Source organism: Maylandia zebra, linkage group LG9, assembly GCF_041146795.1.
Source record: "Maylandia zebra isolate NMK-2024a linkage group LG9, Mzebra_GT3a, whole genome shotgun sequence".
Taxonomy (NCBI): domain Eukaryota; kingdom Metazoa; phylum Chordata; class Actinopteri; order Cichliformes; family Cichlidae; genus Maylandia; species Maylandia zebra.
This window is the reverse complement of record NC_135175.1, coordinates 24,714,671-24,730,758: the sequence shown is the minus strand read 5'-3', so window position 1 is coordinate 24,730,758 and position 16,088 is coordinate 24,714,671. Positions and strand designations below refer to the sequence as shown.

The following is a 16,088-nucleotide window of genomic DNA, read 5'->3' as shown; positions in this document are numbered from 1 at the left end:
TGGTTTTTTTAAATCATCATAATTACACAGAGGATGCTTCATCTGTCAGTACTGCTTATTTTGTTTTATTACTTAATAACTGCAACATACTTATACATACTTGAGTATGTAAACCATCATCACGTTTGATTGCAAGGTTTTTAAGATAAAATGGAAGGATTAAAAATATGGGTTTGGGCGTTTCTTTAGTGTTTGTAATTATGCACTGTCGAGAGGATTATTTGGAGAGGCAGTGATTAGCGAAAATTCTTACAGCATCCCAATTAAATCAAATAATAAGTCAAAACATGGCTTGGGTGTGGCATATGCTTATATGTGGCATATAGCAAGATCATATAAAAACCAGAACAACACAAAGAAGGAAAAATAAACAATAATGTAATTTTCCATGTAGCTCTTTAGGACATGTTGTAAAGGACTTTTTATTAGTGCTGTGCATTACTGCAAATTTTGGTATCGATCTGATACCGAGCACTATTGCCAATACCAGTACCAATATTGACACTTTTGACTTAGGAAACCAGCTTATGTAGGTGAGAGCAGTGTGTTATGATTTATCAGATGAATCATCATTCATTTGCAAATTGTGAACACATTTGATTGACCACTAATTCCCTGTGATTTAAAATTTTCACAATAATTATTTAACACAAACACACCTTTCAGCCGTCCATGCTTTTTAAAACTGTGAATGTAAATGTGCTACATACTATAAATAAAGTAGACCTGACATTCAACACAAAACGGTTCAGACATTTTTCATAGTGTCTGTTTAAGGTTTATTTTTATTAAAAAAGATCTTCAAGGATAGAAACAAAGTATCGATCTTATCATGTTAGTATCGAACTAATACCAATATCAGCACTGGTATCGATACTATCATTATTTGTATTGATCTGCCCACCTCTTATTCTTTTTTTTCATTTAAAAAACAGCTGATTAGCAAAATGTGGAACAATATAAATGCAAAATAAATGAATCTTGTGTATTTCACAATAAAACATAATTTCAGTGCGAGAAACTGCTCAGACGCTGCTGCTTGAATCACAGTCTGGTGCATCTTTACAGCTTCCTGTTTAAGTTTTCAAAGAAAGAAATGTCATCCGTCATGACAAACACATTATTCACTCATCCATAATGCATCTCACCTCCCTTTTTCCCACTGTTGAGAAGAGAGAGTGGGAGAAATGGGGAAAAAATAAAACAAGCCCCTTGTTTTATTTTCAGATTTTCTCATTCTTCATGCCACGCTTTATGGAAAACACAGGAGAGAGTGGACAGCGGGTAAATGCATTTCACCTTGGTGGAGTGCATTTGCAGCCGTGGACAACAATGGCCTTGAGAATACTCTGAGGCCACGGTGGAGTTGTCTCTGTTCTGGAAATGGAGTCGGCCCGGAGGCCTCATTCGCGGCAGCCACACCTTCAGTCCCCCTCGCTCAAAGAGTCAAAACAACCAGCCGGGGCAATCACCTGACACATTTCCATCCAATTTCCACTGCAGAATGTGTTCATTTTCAGGCTAATGGCATGTCATTTTGCAGGAGCCTTTGGTCAAGAATTAATCCTGGAATCAAAACAGATTTTCCGGGGAGCAATCTTCCATCAAGTATTGATTTTTTTACACTCACAGAGCCTGTACTCCCTAATTTAACCTGACAGCCAGCAGCACAATGGACTGGGAGCACCTTGGCGTCTCACAGAGGGAGCTCTCCTCCTCCTCCTCCTCCTCCTCCTTTTCTCCACGAAGTGAAAGAGAGATTGGGAATGGGGGAGAAAAAAAAGGACTCCCTGATGTATAAAACAAAGAGCACTGGTTACAGAAAACAGAGAGCTAAAGCTTCCGTCTCTCTGTTTTACCTCTAATTATGTTTTCTAGGATAGTGCAACTTGGGCAGGTGAGGCTGAGAGGGGAAGAAGGGAAAGTGTTCTGGGGCCATCAGCTATCATTATGGGCCTGTTGACATCTGCCTGTCTTTGAGTGATTCTCATCTGTGATTTCCCCTGGTCATTTTCTGCAGATGCACGAAGAGGGGTTTCATCATGGCCCCATAAAAAAGGCCCAAAGTGTCCGCGCAGGCCTTCACTAATAAGAAAGCAAAGACGTGTCCGACCATGTCACACTCCTCTCCCATCCATATCTGCTCTCTTGATGCCTTTAGATATGCAATCATTCTCTTTTCTCTCCCTCTCCCCCTCTGTGTGTGCTGTAAGTATACTATACCCTACGTAGAGGTCAGTGGGATGAGAGGATGATGGAGGGCAGGGCCAGTCATTTTCCTCTAGCTCTTAAAGCTGCGATGACCCATGCGCAGAAGAGTTGCACTTTGCCAGAGGGCCTTTTCACGTGCTGCGTATAAACTACCTGACAGAAGGGAAACTGTTTCACTTTTTAATCTGCCGCGTGTAGCTCATGGTCGTCCATTTCAAGCAACATATGGAGCGGCGTTTCTGTTTGGTCATGAGATTAGGTCACAAGTTTGCAGCACATTTCCTAGTGCTAAATGGATACGATGAGTCCCCAAACTCTTTATGCATAAATATGGTATACGTGTTATCCAAATCACCAGTGTTTCCTCAGCGTTGCTATGGCTTCTGCTCTAAGAGATTGTACAGACATAATTAAGGTGCAAAGTTCTTAAGTGTTTTATTTACATACAGTATATATATAAATAATCCTAACCCATTGAGATAAGAGATATACTGATACAGCAATTTAAATTTGTGACAAAATGTTTTATTTCATTTGATTTTGACTTATTACACAATTAAACCTGCTCAGAAAAAGTGTTACTTGTCCACTTTAATATCGGTCTTACTACTTATGCCAGCAACTTCTAAATGAATGCCACCGGATTCAGAGTAACAGCATTTTCAAAGACATCACCTGTGTCATTAAAACTGTAAAATTATGAGTGAATTTTTTGAAGCAAAGCATATGAGCTACAGTCTGTATACGAGAGATGGACATGGCCACTGTGACATCATCCGCCAGTTAGTGAAGTCATGTCATGAAGCCTTAGACTCACCTTTTGTTTTGTAGTCTCATCTTAAAGCATAGCCAACTTTATTGTTTTTATTGTTTTTTTAGACTCTGGTGGGGTCCATATTTAAAAAAAAATAGATAACATGTTATGTTCTGAAAGACGTGAAACTAGTATTTACTAAAGTCATAAGCCGAGTGTGTCTTCTCATCAATCAAACTTCTTTTTGCACCTACAGAAGTCGTCCCCTGCTGGCACATTAACTTCACTTTTCAAACAAAGAAAATTGGATATATTTGTTTGAAGTTTGGAGGATTTAATCAATCAGGCACAACATTTTGACCACCTGCCAAATATTGTGTTGTGTATTGTATTGTGTTGGTGCCCCTTTTGCTGCCAGAACAGCACTGACCTGCTGAACAACCGTGTCATCCGGTTGTTCAGGGATGACACGACGAATCCTACTTCCGGGCCTAAAGTAGTCTGCGTTTAATATGGCTTTTGTGTTGTTAACATGTTTAATGTTATGTATTTTCTTCTATTTAATCTCAAAAAGCTCCAAAAACAGTCAGTGATCACTGTTGACCTCCCTCGGCTTTTATTACCGCTAATCATTTATTTAAGCTCAGTTTTTAAAACCTTAGGATGTAACTACAGCCCAGCCCATGCAGCAGTATATGAATGACTAACCTCGTATTGTGGATGGATTATCTCAGTTGTTCTCCTGGCTGAAGTTTGGTCCTTTTACAGCATCCTGCCATGCGATTACATTTGTTCCTGACCACCGAGAACACTCACGTTAACTCTTATCGAGTGGAAAAAAAGTTAGCTTGTTTATATTATGCTAACATAGCTGTGTCGCTAGCGGTCACGTAGCACATCATTATATACCAGCTAGCCCAACTTCAGTAACCCTACAAACGTCACTGCTGTTTAGTTTTCTGTCTTCATTTATGCTGGAAGTGATAACAGAGCTGTACGTTTTAATTTGTTTCCAAAACCCCGCAGTCAGGACATGCTATATTGTATTTAGATAGAAGCTAGCGAGCTAACTTCCTGCTAACTTCTAACTCCGTTAAATGTCATAAATTCCGTTTTCATGGATGCCTGGATGTTAAACTCAATTGTTACACCTGGTAGAGCAGAACGCTGATCATTTTATTAAAGATGAAAGACTTTAGACAGTTTTTCAACACGCAGTAATACCATAGTGATCGTTTGATATATGGACCTGCAGCGGAGTTTAGGTCCAGACATGGCTAGTGACGTCAGACTTAACGACCGGATTACTCCCTGTTCCAATTCTAATGCTCACATGACCATTGTTGGTATTTTTGGCGCTGCCCAGCGGTCAGCATGGGCGCTCTGACTGGTCTCCAGCTGTGCATCCTCATACACAAAAAACTTTGATGCACTGTCTATTCTGACACCTTTCTATTGTTTCTATCAGAACAATTTGTTGGATCGGACCGGACGGGCCATCCTTCGCTCACCACTTGCACCACTAAGCTTCGACTGCCCATGACCTTTGTCTCTGGTTAATCACTTTTCCTTCTTGGACCACTTTTCATCGATCACTTGCTCCCTAATATATCCTACTCGCTTCATAGTCTTATGCCTGATTGGTGTAAGTCCACTTTCTTTTTGTTGCACACTGTTAAATGTATTACTCTGTTTTCAAAAGTACTGCATCACCTACTTGTTACACCTACAGGAGCTGCCTGACCACGCCATGAAGCTCGCTGCACACAGTTTTTGTGCTGATGTTAATGCACAAAAACTTATGCACTATGCACCTCAGCACTCTCATATCCCGCTGTGTAACTTTATGTGATCTGCAGTTTCGTGTCCATTTGCTGTGGTTCCTAAACACTTCCACTTTGCAATAACACCACTTACAGCTGAAGGGAAGAAATTTCACAAACTGACTTGTTCCAAGAGCAGCATCCTGTTACAGCTCCACACTTGAATTGTGAGCTCTTTACACTAACCTATTCTTTCACAAATGTTTGTAAAGGTATAATAAAATATAACGCAAGGTCAAAGTAACATTATGTATTTAATCAGGAGCAAAAACGAGTTCGTGATGGGGCCTTTAGCTATATTACACATAAAGGTTTTATTTTATTTTATTTTTGCCAAATATCCAAGTGTCTGGCTGCTTACTCTGTTCAAAGTGATGCATTCAGTATTTGTATTTTTACGGCTAAAAGCTTGTATTAAAGAGCTGGATGTGAACTATTCATTGAAGCGTTATTGACCATTTTCTTTATAGATCGTGTTTGTGTGAAGCAGGTGGGAAGCAGAGTGAGCAGGCGCGCAGCTGCAGCTTCTCCCCAGGTTTGCTCGTGGTACTTTGCAAACACGCTCCTGCTCTAAAACAGAGACATCACAGCCTATAGACATGCATTCAAAACCCGGGCTGCTAGAAAGTTAAATGGGCCGATGCAATCAGCTGCTCAAGTCAGACAGGTGTCTCTGTAAAGACCAGGCTATTAACTCCTCTACCTGCAAATACCTTGCATTGTGTCATTGCTAATAATGCTGAAAAAAAGGGCAGGGGGAAAAAAACCCAAAACAGAAACAAGAGTGAAAGCAAAAGGGATCATATGCATGGCCAACTTCGATTGCATGTGAGGATTGGTAATTGCACCCCCAGAGGCATCTGGGTGTGCAGAGTAGCAAAGTGGGAGACGCCTGAGCAGCTCGGGCTTCACAGTCAGTGTACCAACATCTCAACCCCGAGGAGGAAGTGAAAACAAGAAGGCGGAGGAGCGGAGGGTGAGGGATATACAGACAGTTCATTTACCCAGAACATCAGCCCACCGCGCATTGTCTGAAAGATAAGGAAAGTGAATGCATCATGCCTGATGGAAAACAAAGGCAGCAATTTAAAACCATCTGCATCCAACACATGCACTCTCTCCCTCCACCTTTCTGTTTCTGTGTCCTGACTGATATTGAAACATAATCCATTTGGAGCGCCGACGTGTCATTATATTTCTGCTCCCTCTCCCCATTCAGGACAATTTCAGGTGGCTGCAGGTTGAACAGGAATGTTTTATTTCAACCAGTCAGACAGTCAAGAGTCTTCACTTTGAATCTGCTCAGAAGACAAAAAAAAGAAACTCCCCAAAAAACTGAGATACAAAAACAGGACTTACAGTTTTACTTTAAATTCTTCTTAAGGAGACCTCAGCTGCTCCTGCTAGCTTCTGCAGGTTCAGAAATAAATATATATATATATATTTATATATAAAAAACAATCATTCACAAAGATTCCGAGATCAAAACTCGTCTTTACTGGGCGACTGTCTTTACTAGAAACATCACACACCACAAAGGCCTCTGACTACTGTATTCTGCACTTAGATCTTAGCAAAGAAAGAAGAAAAGAATCAAATGTAGGTTTTCCAAGAGTTTTCTTCAAAATACGTGTTGAGTCTTCCTTTTGTTTTACTGTGTATTTCTCCAAGCCAGTGGTTCTCAAACTGTGGGGTGCAGGGGCCCCACTGGTGGGGCGTGGATGACCGGGGGGGTAAAACACGAAGAGAAAACAAAATGATATTTCACCAAAAAACACAACTTATTTGATTTTTTTATTGTTAACAAATGCTAAAAATTGGAGAGTGTGAACTTTTTTTGGCTTATGAATTTGGGCATGTGAGAGAGAGTTTGTGAAACACTGTAAAAGCATTTTCACTTATTATGCGTAATATCCTTCATTAGACACTCAGAGGAGTTCGCTTATAACTCAATCTACTATAAAATCCTAAACGCTCAGAAGTGTTTGTTGATGAAAAACATAAATACAGTACAGAATTATATTTGTTAGGTTTGGGAAGTTTAAAATATAAAAGATGTCAGAATCTTGACCCACACTAAAGTAAGCATGTTCAAATTTAATTTTTAAGTATTATTTTAATATACTTTTAATGAAGACATTACTAATCCATGTAATCAGTTAGGTCTTTGGTCTTTTTCTAAAATCTAAAGTTAGAAAGGAAGCTGGAAAAAAAGGTTAGATTATGGGAGTTTTTGTTTTTTAAAAATCTACAAAAATCATTTTACAATAACTTATTTATTAGTTTTTTGACTAACTGTTTCAGCTTTATTGCATACTCAGTTACCAGGGGCAACAAACCTACCTTATTTTTCACCATTCTAGTACCTGGTCAGGCACTTTTGTTTTTTTTTTTAGATCTGTCTTAATTTCTAAACCTTGTTTAGATTCAACAAGGTGCTGGACAACATTTGTCAGAGATTTTGGTCCATATTGACATTAGAGCATCACACAGTTGCTGCAGATAGGTTGGCTTCATATCCAATGTGCCGTAGAGTTTTAAAAATGCTTAGTTGGTGCTAAGGGGCCCAAAATGTGCCAAGAAAATATCCCCTACACCGATGATATAAAGCAGGATGCATCCATGCTTTCGTGCTTACACTAAATTCCCTACCATCTGAATGTGACAGCAGAAATCAAGACTCATTACGCCAGGAAAGATTTTCCAATGTGTTACTCTCCAGTTTGGTGACCCATAATGAATTGTAACCTCAGTTTCCTGTTCTTAGTTAACTGGAGTGTCATCTGGTGTGGTGTTCTGCTGCTGCTGCAGAACACCACACCAGATGCCACTTGTTACTTTTGTAACAAACTCAAATAGCTATTTGTTACTCTGGTTACAAAGAGTGGTAATTTGACCTACCAACCTATCAGCTTGAAACAGTTTGACCTCTTCTCCTCTGACATCAACAGGCATGTTCATCCAGAGAGATGCAACTCACTGGATATTTTTCACTGGAGCACATCACGTTCAAAAGCACTTAAATGACCTTTCCTTCCCTTTCTGATGCTCAGTTTGAAATTTAGCAAGTCATCTTGATCATGTCCACATGCCTAAATGCATTTAACTGATGCCATGTGACTGGCTGATTAAATTTTTACATAAATGAGCAGTTGAACAGGTAAAATTGGCTGGCAAGCGTAGAAGAAGAGGTTGTCTTGTGAAGATGATCAGCTTTGTACATTTTAACCTTTGATTTTGCTCTTTTCTTTTTCTTTTTATCGTCTGTTTTGTCTTATTCTGACATACAGTATCCTAAGCTGAAACTGAAAGAGCATTAATAAAGGTGCTCTAAGTGCATTCGTATCATTTTTTGAAAAGTTTTGTGAGTGTGAGGAGATTCCTTTGTATACATTCCTTTGATCAGCTAATAAATAAAAAAAAACGCTTTCAAATGTTTGTGATGTCTCAACATAGTTTGAGTCCCTTTACAAAAAGGATGAAGAGCATCAACAACAGACAGGCTTTAGCAATAGGATTCAGCGTTCTTGATTCAACAAGATTTAAGTGGTTAAAACTTAAAAATTGCGCACAAATACGAACAAAACCTGTCAGCGTGACACATTCATACCCTATTCACGACCGATTCATGACTGATAAAAAGCTCGACATTTACTCCATAATATATGATGAGAGCTCCTTTTAACTGAGCCGTTAGACTTCAATCAAAAGCCGTGCGGTACTGCTGCAGAGAGAGGATGGAAAGTAAACTTTTATCAGCAGCAGAATACAAACAGCTCGAGAAAACAGATATGGGTCAGGAGCTGCATCTGCACAATTACATTGTTAATGGCAAAGACAATGAAAATGGCGCGGATGGAAAACAAAAGAATATCAAATAACTCGCTCGAGCTGCGTACACCTCAGCCATCGCTACTCAAAAATACATCCAGCGTTTTGAAATGAAGGGCGGAGAGGGAGTGAGAGAGAGGGCTGAAAGGAAGACGAAAAAGCATCTTGAACATCAGTTTTCAGTCTAATGTTAATAATTTATGTTGTCTGTGCTTTTTATTATTATTATTTATTTATTTACTACTTTCTTTTCAGCAGCCTGCCCATTTTTCAAAGGCATCATGGACAGGGAAGCTGTATCAAACTTTTGAGTTTAGTTTCAAAAGGCTTTCTCCCTGTTTATTTATATATTTCTCCTTCTTTACACTTGTCTTGTTGTTATTTGGTGAGGCGAACACATGAAGCTTTGATGAGAAGCAAACCTGACACGTATTCTTCTCTGGTGACCCCAAGCAAATGCAAATAAAGAGGTAAGTATTAAAATACGCGCCTCTTTTTTTTACAGCGTCTTCTCTCATCAAAACACTTTAAATGGCCAGTTACATGCATTCACCCACCCTTCCATTAACAATAGGTCAAACGGGTCAAATAACTCTACATCACCTCTGATGTGGAAGTTTGTTCGGGGTGATTCAAGATGCACTTGACCATGACCTCCCAAAGAGAGAGAGTCAGGACAAGTGATTTTATTTGGCACTCTCAATAACTCCGACTTTGAAAAGATGAAAGGAGAATCAGAGATGTTTTTAAAAAACATATTTGTATGTTGCTCAAAACTTTGAACTCGACAGCACCTTGTGCCCTGAAACACAAAATAGCTCAACGGTATTTGGGAGAAAATATAGTGTAACAAAAAAATTTGTTTCAACTTGATTACATTTATTCAGAGTATTTACTGTCAATGATTGGTATCGTTTAAATATTTTGTGTATAAATAGAGCAAACTGTAGCTACAAAGCCAAAATGGTTGCTGATGTTACTACCCTCTGCTAGCTTGTTACATTTTTTCCTCCATAATGACCTAATTTCAATTAAAAGATGTACGATAACAAACAGGTTAACCAACAGGGAAATAAATAGGCAATCTATCAAAATCAATCTAAACTGCATAAATTGCACTAGAGACATAAGCTAATGTGGCTTATAACTGCTACTCGCCTATGCTAGTTGCCGTTAGCTGGAGGTTAGCTAGAATTTTTAATTTAGCAGCAGAGCAGCACAGTGCCACGGTGGTTAATACTGTTGCCTTACAGCAAGAAGCTCCTGAATTTAATTCCACCATCAGGCCTGAGCTGTTTTATGTGGACTTTGCATGTGTTTGCGTGGGTTTTCTCCTGGTACAGTCCAAAAGACATGCAGTAAGTGGGGTTAGGTTAGCTGGTGATTCTAAATTGCCCGTAGGTGTGAATGTGAGTGCAAATGGTTGTCTGCCTCTCTGTGTTAGCCCTGCGACAGACTGGTGACCTGTTCAGGGTGTACCCTGCCTCTCGCCCTATGGTAGCGATATGATAGGCTCCAGCCCCCCCGCAGATAATTTAGCAGCTGTTTTAAGGTTGTGAAATTGAAATTGACCTGTGATGTCAGTGAAAGGTTTTTGTCCAGAGAACCTACGCTCACTGGATATTTTCTCTTATACCATCCTCTTTAAACCCTGAGATGGTTGTGTGGGAATAGTCAGAACGGCCAGCACCAACAACCAACTCGCTTAAATCACCTTTCATCCCCTGAACATTTCTGATACACAGTGTGAACTTCAGCAGATCTTATTTACCGTTTTTACAAGCCTAAATGAATTGAGTTTCTGCCATGTAGATATAATAGTGTATTAAATAAAGTTATAAATTACTTCCTGACTTTTGACCCAGTGCTGACTGTGAATTTAATTCAGTTTTTATGTACTCTTTTATTTAGCTTCTTTGCAGCCCCATATCTTTTATCTTGGCCTGTGTTTGTCCTTAATGTTTGGTTTCACTGCATAGCTCTTTGAACAGTCTCGTTGTTGGTTTTTAAAGTGCTTTTAAAGAAAGTGGTATGTTTTGTATTAATGTGTAATAAAACACTTACTTGCCTAGACTGAACTAAATAATGCATTAAACTTCAATATTGCTGTCCTATTTCTATTTTAATCCCCAGCCAATTTAAATATAAAGCAATATTTAGAGCTGGCATAATCAGCATTACTAAGCTAGTTAGGTGAACGTTTTTTTTCTACATCATAAGAAAATTTATCTGCCATAAGGGGGACTTCCAGGGTGTTTTTTAATAGTATGGCACAGGGGGAGACCAAGAACAAAACAGGTGGTGACAGGAAATTACAGTATGTATACAAAAGAAAATTCCCATAAAAAAAACCACTGAGCATAATTTTCAGGCTCATGCTCAGCCTCCTGTCCTACTACAGATTTATTACAGGCAGGGTTTGCACATAATTGTGCGTCGGATAGCTGTTTTGTGAAATTGAAAACATTTCTCTAGTCAGAAAGGCACATTTTAAAAACATCAGTGCAATTTCCATTGAGGCAAGCAAGGCACTTGCCTAGTGAAATCTAAAAGTAGACAATTTTACCACTGTGAACATGTTCTCTCTCCTTTGTTCTCAAACATTGTTCTGTTATAGTGCTTATTGGGTGTTTTTCCTGTCACCTTGTGGCTGCTGTTGCCTGTGGTCTCTGGAAGCAGGATTGACTCTGCTTGACATCCAACAACAGAAATCTTATGTTAGTGTCTGAGTCCTGTTAAAAAAGGCTTGAGCTATTCAAGCTGAGAGGCTTGTTTGCACATATGCATTGTGGATAAACCTCTTGTATTTGATTGGAAACTGATGAGAGACCAGCATGCTAGCCAAGCTGCCACTAGCTGCTTGGCAAGCTGCCACTAGCTGCTTTCACTGTTCTGAGATCTGTTAGCATCTCTGCTTTGTGTGCAAACAGCATCATCATCTCAACAGATGAGTTTTCTCTTACTAACGACCTTGGTCAAAATGTGATGTAGAGAAGTTAGAGTGTGGCGCAAAATAAATTTTTATGAATTAATTGAGCACATTAGCAATGTCAGTTCCTGCCAATCATATTTCTAGTGGCTATTTTGGACGTCGTTTCATAGAAAAAGCATAACTATATTAGCTAAAACAATCACAGGTTCCCACACGTTACTATGTTCTGGCCTTAAATGACAGATTCTATCATAACACACAAACACAAAAGTCATGTCAAACAATTGTTTATTACTAATTATGGTACAAATCAATGTGACAGACTTGAAGCTTTTTTTTTTATTTTTGTTTTTTAGAAATACACAAAGTGCTGCTTAACTGACCAAACAGATATTGCTCTATAGATTACAGTTTTCAGTCTATATATAAAAACGAAAATAAAATAAATCAACCTCTGCAGGCTCTTCAGCTTTGGTTTCTAGTTCTTTGACTATGAACAAAATTTCAAGCCAGTTTGTCTGTGTTAGTAAAATTTCACAAACGTATTTAAGGGTGGTAAACAAATAATCCTAATTGAGCTAAGAGCAACATTACTGTAATCTCCTTTTCCCTCTATGTAGGTCTACAGAGCTGTGGAAACTGAGAGGTGAACGTATGGCACAAAAAAAAAGAAATAATACTACAACAATATAAAAGATGAGTCACATGTGGCTCAGGAGACCACTTCACAAAAATAAAACAATCATGTGTCACGTAATAAAAAGAAAACCCACAAGCGTCTCCTTCCCATTGAAGGTGAACATGGACACACACAGTGCAGAGTTGTCATCTTTTTCATCTTTTCTACTGACCTGCGGATGCTTGTATGGCATTTTTATGATTCTCACAAGAACAGTACTGAGGTAAACCTTGGATGAACTAATGTACAATTCTACTCTTCAATCCTTTTCTTCTCAGATTTTAAAGATTGTCAACATCATGAATCTATTTCTCTGTACAATGTGCATAACTATAGAGCTTTGGTCCAGCATTGAAAAGTTGAGCAAAGGCATGACTCCTTTCTGTGTCGTCCTTTATTTTTTTTGTTTTGGTTACAGCTTTTATTGTTAAGCGTCACAACGGATCCACTGCTGCTTTCTAACATCTGTGCAGAGGTTTATTTCTTGGCCAAAGGTTTGCCTGAAGTTAAGTGTTTTTTCTTCTTCTAGAAGCAAAATAAAAATGCACAAAATCTGTAAGTGTGAATGCATCGAAAAGAAAAACAAAACAAATATCTGTGAAAAGAAGTACAGCAGGAGCTGCTGTGGATGTGCAGATGAAAATTTAGTGAAATTCTCCACAGTCTGCAATTGCCTTTTCTGCCTTTTCAAGACAACCTCAGTGATTTCTTTAAAAACACAGACATGTAAAGCTTTTTCAAGTGTTTTTCTACCATTTACAGTGGGTGTGTGTTTTCCAGGCAGCGCAGAAGAACCTGGCAGTTCACAAAAAGGAGTGAAAAACTGAGATAACCAATGTGACATGAAAGGACATATATCGAGCAGACACATGATTCTGAATAAATTGCATCAAATTTCACCTCACTTCAAATTAAGTTCACTCACTCTGACATGTGACACTTATTCTCAGCATTCACCTATTTTTTTTTTCATATGAGGGTTTTTGCAGGAGCCAAATATTTGCAGTGACGGTTTAAGAGGGTTTTCTTTCTCTTTTCTTTTTTCCCCCCTGGATTATTGACGTTTCTGACAAAGTAAGAGCGCGCAGGAATGGAGTGTGAATTACTCAAAAAATCAGTGGACTGAAATTGAACTCTTCAAGTTAACCTCTTAAATTAAAAGGTGTAAGATAAAGGATGGTGTATTTTTTGATTTTATGAGCATGACATTGACTTAGTTGAAAGGAATGCAAAATACAGTGGAAAAAGAGCAATTTATCTTTGCAAAAGAACACACTGATGTTTAGTCAGTGGCAACAAAAAATGCTTCAACCACACGTTTGGCTCATTTCATGTAAAATAATTATGAAAATTCTGATTTTTAATGTTAATTTTGGCCTTCCTGGTGAAATTCATATACACTATCTTATCATGTGGTGCGATTTGAAGCATGCAGTAGCAAATCGGCTCAAAAAGAAAATACATTTTCATCACGGCAGACACTTTTTGGAGCTGTTTGACATGACAGTTTTGACTCTTTTTTTGTTGTTTCGTTGAACTTGACCCACAGAATAAAACACTTTAGAAAAAGGGGAGAGAAAGTCGTGGGAACAGATAAATAAAAAGGTAACATTTTCCCCCAGTCCTTGAGCTGAAGTTGTGTGTGTTCTTTGGCTATCAGGCTTTGGCAATAGAATGACACAGTAGCTCGAAACAAAGCTGCAGTAGACTTGACAGACACCGAAACCCCTCCTCCTCATCATCGTCATAGTTATCATGTGACAATCCATAGTTTCTTAAGTCCATCCTTCGAATCCATCTCATTAACTCATTAATAAATACCTGTAAAAGTTGTACAAAGTTACACCGTGACTGAAAATATTTGCAGATGAAACACAAGTCGGAGGCAAACAACATTATTATGCAATTGTTTAACAGCAACGGTTAAATTTTTTTTATGTCCAAAAAGAGATTTTTTTTTTTAATCAGCGTGATTTCAATTTGAAGACAGCATTTTTCTTTTTTCCCTTTTTTAAGTATTTACATACAAACAATGAAGAAAAAAGTAAGCGAGACAAAGATAAAATGTATACTCAACCTCACAGATATAGCTTAGATTCTGCCAGTACAAATGTAAAAATTTAGAGCACATTTACATTACAAAATTATTCAGATGCAACAGACTTTGGTAAATAGTGTTTCGATTTGGTATGATCTCTCTACTAAATCCCTCCTGGTGGGAACCAAAATTTGGGCGACAGTCTGGTCTGTAAGGCCAGAATCTAAAAACTCTTTGAAACAGCACACCGTATGTTTTTTACATAATTCTCAGATATTAATCTCTTTTTTCATGTTTTTGGTTTCGCCAAGGTAATTTACATAATTGTGGTAATCACACTGACAACACATAGTTTTTCGTTTGCAAACTCATGACTGTCCATCCGGGTGACTTGGGCAACATTTTGTCAGTTCTCATTTCGAGAGGAGTTCATCCACCTTTTGTTGTTTTTAATGGCTGCCACTTTTCCACTCCACTGTTTGGTCAGAGAGCTCGTTCATTTCGGGAGCTCCTCTAGAGAATCAGTGAGAGGGTCCATTGGTGCGGCAGCGCCGAGGTCGGGCTGTTTCAAACGCTTTATTGTGTTTTTCAAGGCTTGCCTCTTGTTGCAGAACCAGACACGCACCACCTCCCTGTCATAGTTCAGTTTCTCCGCTATTTCCGTCATTTCCTGTCCGGAGGGGTGCGTGTTCTTCTCAAAGTGGCTGTTGAGGATCTCGAGCGCCTGTGGGGTGAAAGAGGTCCTCCGCTTGCGTTTTTTCGAAGGTTCGCTGCCGATAAACTCAGTCAGGTTCTGCATGCCGGATCGGTGGCGGGCTTCAGCCTCGGCCATCCAGCGCTCCAGAACGGGCTTAATCTTCTGGGCGCTTTTAGGGGTGATGTCCAACTTCTCAAACCTGGCAGGATATAAAAGGCCAGGGTTCAGTTTGCCTGTAAGACTGTTACCTATAGTGTTCTCTTGGGCTTCCTGTGGTAGGAAAAAGTGGCTTCTCAGGATGGTGTGTCTGGGGAGAATTGAGAAAAAACAATCTTACTTAGGTGCCCTGCCAGAACAAGGGATAAGCTGCCTGCCTTTAAGTCTCCTCAACCAGAATGCCACAGGGACTGAGACTAACATCCAGGTGAACAAACTCTGCATCCTGCACCTGGACACACCTGAGCTGCAGCAGCTCGAGGCGATGCTTTGCCAGTGATGTGTTAATTTTCTGGACGAGGCTCTGGTTCTCTGTCCCAAACTGGCAATAGTGGAACAAGGAGATATTGCCAATGGCTAGCAATCGAAATATTTGCTCTTTTAAATATTTCTCATGAACCAAAATCACAAAAATCTTCTGCTCAGGTGAAATAAACCCCCACCCCATCTTCCCCCCAAAAATCCACTTATGCATGCAGTTAAATATGGCACCATCATTTATTTACAAAAAGAGCTTGAATTATTCATCAAAATGTACATTTAATACATTTTTAACCTTTCTTTCATCTTCTAACAACCTCTCATTTTATATTTAATAAGAATACATTTACAAGTCCTGCAACTTTACTCATAATTCAGCCATTTCTCTGCATTTCTCAAGTCACAGGAAGTAAGACGAGAGGAAGGCAGAGTTTTAAAAAGCAATGCTAGCTGGCAGCTCAGCGACTGTCGGGTGCAGTTTGGACATGATATGAAGTCTGAATTAGATGATGTTTACTAAGAATGGAAGAACAACTATTTAGGATTCAACATCATGTCATTTTGTTCAGGAGTTTGAATGGCAACAGCCCAAATATCAGTGTGTTCACTGCTTTTTTCCTTGTATGGAACTGAATAACAACAGTGC

At 39.0% G+C, this 16,088-nt stretch overlaps 1 protein-coding gene across 2 annotated transcripts in view; it reads right to left on the bottom strand.

Annotated features, from left to right (window-relative positions):
• Nucleotides 1-11,828: 11,828 nt before the first annotated feature.
• pou6f2 (POU class 6 homeobox 2) overlaps nt 11,829-16,088 on the bottom strand; it is a 101,720-nt gene continuing 97,460 nt past the window's right edge. For both annotated transcript variants that reach the window (XM_004551996.5, XM_004551995.5), the window contains one exon: nt 11,829-15,272. In XM_004551996.5, the coding sequence (XP_004552053.1) occupies nt 14,765-15,272 (508 nt within the window). In that variant the 3' untranslated portion in view covers nt 11,829-14,764. The remainder of the gene's footprint in view (nt 15,273-16,088) is intronic.